Source organism: Myripristis murdjan, chromosome 3 (genome assembly GCF_902150065.1).
Source record: "Myripristis murdjan chromosome 3, fMyrMur1.1, whole genome shotgun sequence".
NCBI classification, from domain to species: domain Eukaryota; kingdom Metazoa; phylum Chordata; class Actinopteri; order Holocentriformes; family Holocentridae; genus Myripristis; species Myripristis murdjan.
The window spans coordinates 35,247,392-35,258,391 of NC_043982.1; the positions used below are offsets into that span (position 1 = coordinate 35,247,392).

The 11,000-nt window shown below is 43.2% G+C and overlaps 1 protein-coding gene across 1 annotated transcript in view; it reads right to left on the reverse strand.

Annotated features, from left to right (window-relative positions):
• The window catches only part of coro2ba (coronin, actin binding protein, 2Ba), a 53,875-nt gene extending 43,082 nt beyond the window's left edge, over nucleotides 1-10,793 (reverse strand). Inside the window, exon 1 of the mRNA XM_030076620.1 lies at nucleotides 10,347-10,793. Within this exon, the coding sequence (XP_029932480.1) occupies nucleotides 10,347-10,361 (15 nt within the window). The 5' untranslated portion in view covers nucleotides 10,362-10,793. The remainder of the gene's footprint in view (nucleotides 1-10,346) is intronic.
• Between the last annotated feature and the right edge of the window lie 207 nt (nucleotides 10,794-11,000).

Sequence of the window (11,000 nt, forward strand, 5' to 3'; positions counted from 1 at the left end):
TATTCCAGGTTGGGGATTAGTGTCATCCTGTGTGATTCTGATCATCAAATCCAGGTGGAAAGCGATGACACAAGCTGATCCGATCTTCTCAACCACGGAGATGAGCTTAACAGATTTGTTGTGCCTGATTGTTTCGTCTCGAGCTCTTTAGAGCGCAGATCTACCTGCTGAACAGGTGTGCTGTATTATCGCAATTACCGATTAAACTTAATATTTGAAATATTTACTGAAAATCTTGGCGAAAAAATTCACTTTTCGTGCATCAAAATATATTGTGTTTTTAGTTGCCTTGCTGCTGATTATGATCTGGACCTAAAAAATGTAAACATAATATATAATACAATATAATATAATAATAAAATATAGTTGTAATACAAATAAAAACATAAATAAATGTGTGCTTATGTGGTTGTATACAGCATATTACACTGCCATATAAACACAAACGCCACTAACTACTTTATGTCTGTTGTAAAGGTTCAAGGTCATGACTACGGTTTAGATTTCATATCAATAAAAATTACCAAAATAAAAATTTTAAAATAAATATAAAAAAATAATAATATTGCTCAACAGTATTCAGTCCACGTCTGTACCAATAGTGTTTTGTCAGGATGGGACATAAATGATAAAGTTATTCATGCAATTCGGCTTCTGCAATGTTGTAGAGTAATACGGTTTATTGCATATTTGTAAAATTATTGATATATTTATTGATTTATTTTGTTGAACTACTGTAAAGTGTTTTTGCAAATGATTTTAAACTGTCCTGAACTGCGACTATTGCCACTTTTAGGACTGAAAGATGAACAGAGAGACAGAGACCCAGCAGCCAGACAGCAGAACGTGGACAGAAAACAAAAAGCTTCATTACGAATTTATGATATGGAAAGGAGAAAAGAAGGACATTTTAGAAGAGACACAAGAGCCAGGAACAAATGGGAGAGTCCATCCTGAAATGGACAGGTTTAAGACAGTTGACATCTTAACCATCTCATCCAATTTCCTACTGAATCTTAAACCAAGTGGAAAAATCCTGTCTGCAAGATGAGATAATCCCTGTGTTTTCTCATGCTAATCAGCTGTTTTCCTGATTTTTTTTTTTTTTAATCAAGAATCATTTTGTTGATTAGTTCCTGATCTGCCTCATTTTGCCTGGCTTCAGCATCTTTATTCTTTAGAAACTGCATCGGAAAAAAGGGTGAATGTCTCATCCCACTGGCAGATTTTTAACTTTTTCAAAAAAGAAAAAAAAAATTTTTTTTAAAAACATTCAAAACTGAATATGAGACCAAACAACTTGTTAATGTGGATATTTTTTGCAATGTGAATATGGGACTAAGGGTATTTCTGCAGTGTATTTAAGTCTTAATGAGCCACCTGCCTCTTAACACACACACACACACACCACACAAAAACAAACACCCATTTCTCTCAGTGCACATATTCTCCAATCCCCAGGCCTGCAAACAGGATGCACATCCTATGTCCTGATGGGTCAGACTACACACACACACACTCACACACACACACACACCAATTCTGTGGACTGAGCACCTAATCTCAGCTGGAGGGGAAAGGGGTTGTTGGTAAAATGGCCCTGTTCTCCTGTGTCTTTATTTCCTCTGGAGGGCGTTCAGAAATGGCACAATCTCGTCCTCTTTTCTTTTCGGTGACTTCCCAAAGGGCAATCCAAAAATGAACAGCGAGCTGTGTAATACCAGGCGGGCCGGAGGAGTGCTTTCCGCTGTGCACTTTATCAGGATGAATTCACGTCATACGTTGGTGCAAAAGTCACCGCGATGAGAGGGCCCGTCTATACTGTGAATGCATTTGCAGTGGAGCAATGATTTACACACTGACATGACAAAGGAAGAGTTTCCCTGCACTGTTGGAAATACACTTAAGACTTCTCACACAAGTGCAGCTTTCACAGACCATCACACACACACACACACACACACACACACACACACACACTCACACTCACACACACAGCACAGTAAGCTTTCAGACAGGCAATGAGCTCATCAGATCTGAATGTCCTCCTGTGGTGAATGCGTTTCTGTAGCTTTCTCACAACTATTCCCTTTTTTTCCTCTCTCTCTCTTTATATCACCCCTCTCTCTCCCATAGCTAATTATTTTACCATTAAGAGCCACACCAAATTAAAAAAAAAAAAAAAAAAAAAATGGATTTAGTCATATTACTTAATCTATTAAGCTCACTCTTTTACTTTTGGAGGAGGAGGAGTGGAGTGTGGCTTCGGGTTGCATGGCCAGTGATTCAGGAATGTAATGTTACTTTGCAAGACAGTAAATTTGCGATACAAATATGTGACGATTCAAATCAGTGAAGTGAAAAATAAATTACGCTACTCTTTAAAAAGCAGAGAGCGCTATCTGCTTTGACTTTGTAAGACTTTGCTCGTCGACATCGCCATCAACGCCATCACTTGTGGCTACCGACGCAGCACTTCACAATATTAATATTAAAAATATTATAGGCCGAGGTTATAATGAAATATTATAGATCAGTGGCTAGAAATGGGGGAAAAAGTATTTTTAAAAAATCACACTACAAAAAGATTACCTGGAGTACCTGGAGATTTAGGATGCCCTGTGATTTTTAATTTTTATGTGATTTAAGGTATCAGCTTTTTTTTTTTTTTTTTTTTTTTTTTTTTTCTAGATGTGGTGCAACTGCTACAGCATATTTTGTTTACAGTTTTATACCTCTGTTTAAGTGTTACGTTCTCACCAGTAGGGGTCTAAAGATACATTTGTCTGAAATGCTGTGAAGACGAGAAGAAAACACATTTTGCATTGATTATACCCAAGAAAGTTTTTTAAAAAGAATATTTTACAGTAACTCAAATTTTGTTCAAAATGCTGTGAAAATATCTAATTGTGAACCCTGTATTGCAAATCGAATCAAACTGTGAACTGAGGGATTCGTTAAAGCCCTCGTGAGTGAGTGTGTGTGTGTGTGTGTGTGTGTGTGTGTGTGTGTGCATGTACACACAAAGCTTGACAAATGGCCAGTTGTCTGATTCAGGCTGAATTAAGATTTATGGTGGGCGAGGAACTCTGGGCAAAGACGGAGGATGCAGTCTGTTTGTGTGTGTGAATTTGCTCAGGTTTGTGTGTGTGTGTGTGTGTGTGTGTGTGTGTGTGAGCTGTGTATGTAGATGTCTAGTCTGATTTCAACAACTGAACCAATACAACAAACAGGAGATCAAACAGGGTAGTCGTCGTGGATGCAAGAGAGTCGTCAGTGAGCTCATATCTTGAACCGTTTTACACGACCGGGGTCTTAACAGGCCTACAGCTCAGAGCAGGAGCTGCACCATAAACACTCTCCAAATGGCTTTCAGACGTCTCTCCAGCCACATATGGGCGCCTTACATCAGAGCTGCGTGGGCCTCCTTCATAATTGGGGTGTTTGCAGATACTTAATTGCAAACACACTCAACACAGCTTGAATGCTACTTTGAATTACATAGAATCCATGGCAGCACCGCACTATAGGTGGCACATAAAGCTGTGTATGTGCGCGTGCATGTGTGTGTGTGTGTGTCCTCAGGGAATAGACAACCATTTATCACCACAGTGACTCCCTTGAGTGTTAACTGGGGAGCGTTTTTGCTGGTGTCTGAAGGAACAAAAAAGGCTACTCCACCGACCGGCCCCCCACCTCGCCGACTGAGTCCCTCCCTCTCCCCTCCCCCTCCCCCTCCTCCCCTGCACCCCACCCATCCCCAGCCTTGGCACGCAGCTGTGTCTGCAGGCTCCAACCAAAAACAACCAAACCATTTTAGAGGTTGCCGTGCGAATTGCAGCTTTCCAATCAAGGGGGCATTCAAGAAGTCCAGTCCAAACGGCCTGTGCGACTTCTCTGTGCCGCTTCCCGGCTCACCAGATGCTTTATGGCATCTTTGAATGCTTCGTTAAAAATACTCAGAAATTGCTTTGACTATGAAACCGAGTCCACTCCTTCAGTTCTTTCCCTGCCCAAAGTCTCTGGCCGGTTGTTTGGCCGACGGGGGCTGGGTGACCTCAACCTTCTGGAGGGGTCAGCTTCCTGCACTGAGCGGTCCCGCCGTGGCCATTATGGCTCTCCCCGGAGCCCCGTGGACCGAGAGCCAAACTGGAACTGACAGCAGGGTAACCCGGGGCAACGATCGATGCTGGGGCCAGCGTCTATTGCCCCCTGTGTCGTCAGAGAGCACTGACGTGGGATTTTATTGAAACACTGAAGGCTGAGTTTACTGTGTGGATTTGTTCTTGCTACTTTTATCTTCAGTGAGGGAGCAGCTGTGAGCTGCAGGGTTTCATTTGGTTATCGCGAAGCGGAGTCAAAAGGGGTCATGAAAGAGATGGTCGAAGATGTGGATACACACTCTCTCCTTCGACACTGTTGCTCTGTACACCTCTCACTCAGCTGCATGCACTTAGAGATGCACAGTTAGTTTGTTCTATATGCATACTGAAAAACAATCTCAGACTTAATGAGTCACTTAGGCTCCTGTTAACCTTGTTCTTCTTAAAGGAAGTGACAAAAGCTGCAAGCGAGATGCGATACTCCCACTTGTTTCCAGTGCAAATCAACTGGGTTTTAGAATATTCTTGAATCAAGTGTCACTTTCTGATCTGCTTTAATCTGCCATGTTTCAACATGTTTAGAACAATTCCTGAAACAACTGGAAACAAGCAGGATTGTCTTATCACAATACAGATTTTTTTTTTTTTTTCATTTGTTTGAAAAAAAAAAAAAAACAACAACAAGATTTTATGGCTGAATATGAGACAAATTTACCTCTTCTAATTAATATTTTTTTGCTGTCCAGTATCAACCACCAGTCTGCCTCACACACACACACACACACACACACACACATACAGACATACCAAGAGATGACAGACGAGCAGATTTGTTCCTCTTCATCTATCGCTGCCCACAACACAAGAGCTCTGACACTCCGTACTGATTTAGTAGTAATGGAAGTTATCTCCCACCCACTCACACCAACTCACACTTGTGCCCTCCACCCACATACACACGGAAAGTAAGGCACACACACTCATGCACATACACATGGCGGATGAGAACAGAGTGTCCGGATATAGTAATAATAATCCCATGCTGTTCCCTGATGTGTGAGCTGTGTTAGCAGTTTTGTGCCCCACCACTGAGAGCAGTATGCCGTATGTGCAGCAGTAAGCACCTCACTCAAACTGGGGTGAGAAAAACACATTCTCCTGAAAGCTGAGGTGACCCCACCTCACCAAGCGGGGTTTTGCCATGTGCATGTACCATTGTGCAGGAGGTTTAATGTCTGTTATTTTCCTACTTTGCTGTATTCTCCAAAGCGGTTAGCTGTGACATTTTCATGAATAAATGTCAGTTTTTCTAGTCTCTGCAGCTGATTGATATTACATAAGAGTGATTCAATTTGCACCCACTTCATGAAAGCCCTTGCATTTGCCGTGCTAAACACCCGGCGTCTGCTAGCTCTTTCTCAGGGAAGAAAATCCTCTTGCAAACAGGAAGTGATGTGCTTTACATTTCCTGCAGCAGCAACAGCAGTTTGCCTCTGATGAAGATGGGAGCACTAAGTCGACGGTACAGATGGCAAAGACTTTCACTGTACCGCCTGACTGACAGCCTCTCTGCTCTCTCAGAGTCTGAAGAGGGCTGAACGCCGAAACATCGGTTATGTGCCAAAGTTAATAAAGTCTTACACTTTGTGTGCTGTCGACTTAGTGCTGCCGTCTACTTCCAAGCCACTCTTGCAGTTTTATGATGTTAATCTGCAAGTTTCATGAGGCTGAACACACCCTCTTTTGTTTTAGTGTGAGAGCGTGATTGACCGACAAGATGCAGAAACTCCCCAGAAAATCCAAAGACAAAAGACGTTGCAGCAGTAAAAACAGCAGGAGTGCACAATTAAAAAAAAAAAAAAAAAAAAAATCTTACAGATGACACTTTGCTAAATAACATGTTAATTTGTCTGTTTAAACCCATGCAGGAAAAAAACAACCACAAATGTCTATATCAATATCTAAAATGACTGAAACAAAGGTCAACATCTTGATTTTAATCTACTTAGAATACCCTGCCACCAGTATTGACGTGGCCGAAAATTAATGTTGTGGACAAAATGTTATCATCTCACGCCACACAGCAGGCTTTTCCCCAGGGAGCCTGCGCCCTGTACCTTCAGCAACGTCCCAATCATCCTGCTGCAACAAGCCCATTTGTCTTTTTTAGCCTCCTGCTTTCTCCATGATGTTTATCTCTCAATATGGGCTTGGCGCCTCTGTCATACTTGTCAATCAGTCAAGAGAGAAGTCTCATATGTCATCAGTCAGATAAGTGACAGTTTGTTCACCATGGCCATGTGCTTGATGGAGTGTAAGCTAACCTCGTGCATTTTGTTGTTATCCTTTCTTCACGTTCTTTGTTATTACCCTTTTTCAGGCTGTCGGCACTGAAATACTGGGATGGGAATTGTCTCAACCAAAGTGGCTGTCACCAAAACAGCAAGAAAACAAATAAAACCTGGAAAATCTATGACATATTAGTGTCTTGTGTCATTTGTTTTGCGAGTTTGTACAGTGTGGCACAGTTTAAAGTGTGAGGAGTGTGTCCTCCTTCTCTTTCTCAGCAGTCGCTCAGTAGTGATGGGACTCCTTGTCCCAGCGCTGCAGCAGCATATCCTGTTTTACTTGGGATAGTTACATATCCTGAGGGCCTGCTTTTATTGTTTCTGCTCATAAACCCATAATGACATTATCAAGCGTTTCATTAAAAGTTAAAGCGTTGTCTCTTACTTTTTAGTCATGGTGTGTGTGTAAGTGATTGGCCATGACTCAGTTCACCTCTCTCATTTTCAATTTCAATTTTTTTCAATGTTGTTCTCAATTTAAAGGTGGCATTCTGATTATTTTGTAGAGCAATGAATCCGCACACCCAAACAAACTAATACCAGTGGTCCAAAGTATGTCTCTGTCTGATGGGGCTAAAGAGCTTATAGTCCTGTCTCAATGAAAACTGACCTTGCACAACCCGGTGAGGCCATGTCTGAGAGCAAAGGATATGGATTTAAACATGCACTGACCTACTTTCATTGTCAGCTTTTTGTGAGTGGTGGGAGCAGTAGGTTTTCTATTTATCTGTCTGTCAATTTATGTTCCTATGCCTTCCTATCTGTAGCCCACATTATTCTGTGTACACCTTTTACTTCATATAAACCAACACACACACACCTGCAACACTTATCATCTGCTCTACACTTGACATACATTAATATATTAACACCCTAGAGGACACTGCCATTCTGACAGCTGACCTGCCCAGTACCATCTGCACATCTGCACGCCTGCCTTGGAAAAATAACTCCTGGCTCAGTATGTGGATAGTCAAATATACTGGCCAGGACCCTACGGAAAGTTTCCGACGCCCTAATTTGATCACAATATTACCTACGCAAGTGCAATATGAAAGCAGCTCCTGGAAAAATCCAGTGCATGAAAGCTACAGCAGCCCATTTTGCACAATGTTTGGCTAAATCAGTGTCGAGCCATTTTTGTGCTGTTTGATTGTTGTGGTAATCATACAAATGTACCAGGCTTTTTTCTTCCACCGTTTCAACACAAAATAGTCTGTCTCATTTACAAATGCATGATATTTTAACTCAGACAAAGCATTCATTATCTAATTGCCACGTTTGGCCATTTGAGGCGTTTTGTTCTCCGCACGTTGTGCTTTCACAACATTAGAACAGACAAGAATCCATTTGAATATATTATATAAAATCATACCAAGCTAGGTGAACCCGCTCCTTAATATATCTGAGTTTGTGGATAGGCTATTTCTCCATGTGTTTTTGCAAGGTGTGTGCACATGCAGACGTGCAAATTTTACTAAGGAGATAACCATCAAAATGATAATATTTTCTGATGCATGAACGGATGAGATCTTACATCATGAATCCTGTGCTGCGTAGGTGTAACACAGGCATTATTCACACTGTAAACCAGGGCTATAGTAGGCTATGTGACTTCTGCATGTTCATTCCACCTGAACACAAGATATTACCTCATTGTTGCTCCTATGCTAAATGTGCCCATGCCTTTGTCTCCTTGAGAAATCTATGTAAATTCTTTGCATAATCTTACAGATTCGGTTGGGCTGTGCACATCTTGGTCTGACTCCAGGAAGGCATTACAGGAGCCAATGACTGTCTTGACTGCTGTATCTGGGAGCTGGAGGGCTGTTTAGCCCTGTCAGCACAGCAGCCCTGTCCTGTATCCCTCCCAAGGTGACTTCGACAGGCACAGCCATAAACACACACCTCCCTGCTCCCCTTTGTTCTCCTGCTCCCACGTAGCCATCATATTTTGGGTAGCACAAGGTGAATTATTTCTTATTCACTCTTGAGGGAGGATACTGTCTCCTGTCCCCTCCTCTCTTCACTGACTCCTCTGCAGGTGGGAATGTAGATGCAAATGAGTAAATGTGCAATAATTAAACAATGTATTCATTAAACCTTCTCCACATTGCTACTGCCGTTGTCTGTGGTGAGATTTTGGCTGTGGCTCAGAGCCAACTGGAAGTTCTTGTAGTGGAGAGCTTCCACCTACTCAGCACACACCTCCCACACGATCTCTCTCTTACACACCGGCTCATCATTGAAAAATGGGTGATGCAATGCTTGATAAATTGTGGTTTTTGTAGTTTTGTCTGTGAAGTTGTGGGTTTTTTGTGTTTGTTATTGCACGTTGCATGTGCAACCAACATCATTCTGCGTGAAGTAAAGTTTTGGTGTGAGAATGCAGGTGTGGCACCAGAAGTGTGGAGTAAATAGGCCATTGTCCTTTGTCAGTAGGTCATCTATTTTTGTCCAGGTTAATTCTCTGCGTGGGAGTTGGTGTGCTAATTTCCTCTCTCTCTCTCTCTGTGTCTCTCTCTCTCCCCCCCTCTCTCTCTCTCTGTCTCTCTGTTAATTGCTTAAGAGGATTCAACCTGCTGATGACTCTCAGAGTTAAGCACAGTCTGCGACCACCGGTTCAGACTTGTGTATATGTGCGTGCACACGGGTTCAGTAAACAACCTGGCTGACTCACACACCTACTTTAACCTCAGCTTGTGCGTGCTAATACACACACACAAACACAGACACAGACACATGCGCACACACATGCTCATGTACACAAACAATGTGACGCAAACACACAGCATCCACTGAAGAATCTGAAAAACGTAAGATTTGCCGTCACGTGAGGAACTCAGAAATCAACAGTCAAGCAGAATTCAGTGGTTTTTGACACTTAATTGTGAATTACTGTTATAATTACTGCTCTAATTCACTCTTTGTCAAGGATAAACTCCGAATGACTGCTCTAATCTGTAATGTCATCAAGAGACACAGACTTGAGCTGATCTATTGGCATTAAATCAGACCGATGCTGCTCTCATTGGATGGTTGGTTCAGTTTTGGCTGAGTTTCTCGCTTTGGGATGATCTTGCACACATTCATGAATTGAAATTGAGCTGTCTGATAACAGCAATGACAACAAATGTCTATTCTGTTATAATGGACATTTTGCTTTTAACCACCTGCTTGCAGCGGACACACACCCCCACACACACTTTTCAGCAGACAGACTGAACTTGCAGCTGCTAGGATACACAAGGCCAAGTCTGTGCACACATCCCTTTCATATGTTTCCATATTCTCTGTGACTGATTTAGACAGTCCACCCAAATCAACCAAATGTGCACTCATATCATCATCGCTATGGCTCTCAACAGTTCTGCATAGCACAGAATAAAAACGGACTTTTTACCAGCATGACTAGAAAAAAAAACAGTCCAGCCCTCACATGTCAGGCCTGAAATTGAATTTCTCCATCATGTACCAGATGGTTAAGTTTGTAAATCTTCTAAACAGATAAAAGGAACACCATCCTCATCAGTCCGGCATGAATTGTTGCCAGCTTGTAATACACTGAGGATTTGAGAGCGCAGTCACAGTCTTGGTCTTACTGGACACAGACTCATTTGATCCAAACAGGACGATCGACACGCACTTAAACACACATTCGCAGGATAGGATAGGATAGAATAGCTGGCTGTCCTGCCTAACTCCATCCTCAAATCAGCAGCATCCAAACAGCCTCGACTCCAAACTCCTCTCCACCTGCTCTGCTCCATTCAGTAAACCACACGTGAGCGTGAGGCATGAGTCCCGGTAACCTTCACCATCCTCTCCAGAAGCCGAGCCCAAACTGCCGGCCACGTCCTGAAAGTTGCTCCCCCCCCGTCCAAACCGCTCTTACCTTTGTGACAGTCATGCAGAATCAGTGGGTGAGGAGCAGGCCAGTGTCCCCTTCAAGCAGAGAGCAGCGCTGCAGGAGTGACGAAGTGACGAGAGGAGGAGAGGAGGGCAGCACTGCTGAGTATGCAGAGAGAGAGAGAGAGGGAGAGAGAGAGAGGTAGAGAGAGAGACAGAGAGGAGGGGACAGACAGGTTAGTGTGTCTGGCTCACTAAGTACAGAGGAGCTGATTGCTGCTGCAGTGAAGTAATGGCTGGCAGTCGGCGTGTGGTTGGTTACTACAACAGGGAAAAGCTCTCCGCTAGGATACACCCCTCCCACCTCCCTCACCACACACACACACACACACACTCACACACACGCACACAGATGATGCACACAAAGTCTGGCTGCCCTCCTCTCTTCCTCTCCTCCCGTTTTGCTTGGAAACGCACGCGCATATGCAGACACCTCCTGTCTCTCTCCTCCAATGTGATTACTGACGGGCTATTAGAGCTTATGGATGGGCAGCCAGGCTGCAGGAGCGGCAGGGAGGGAGGGGGAGCCGCGTTGCCCGGGACAAGCGAGGAGAGGACTGCAGAAAGAGAGGGAGGGAATTGGACGCTGTGTCGCAGTCTGCTACCCAGGCAAGGAGCAGCGCGTCATCCAGTGTATGCT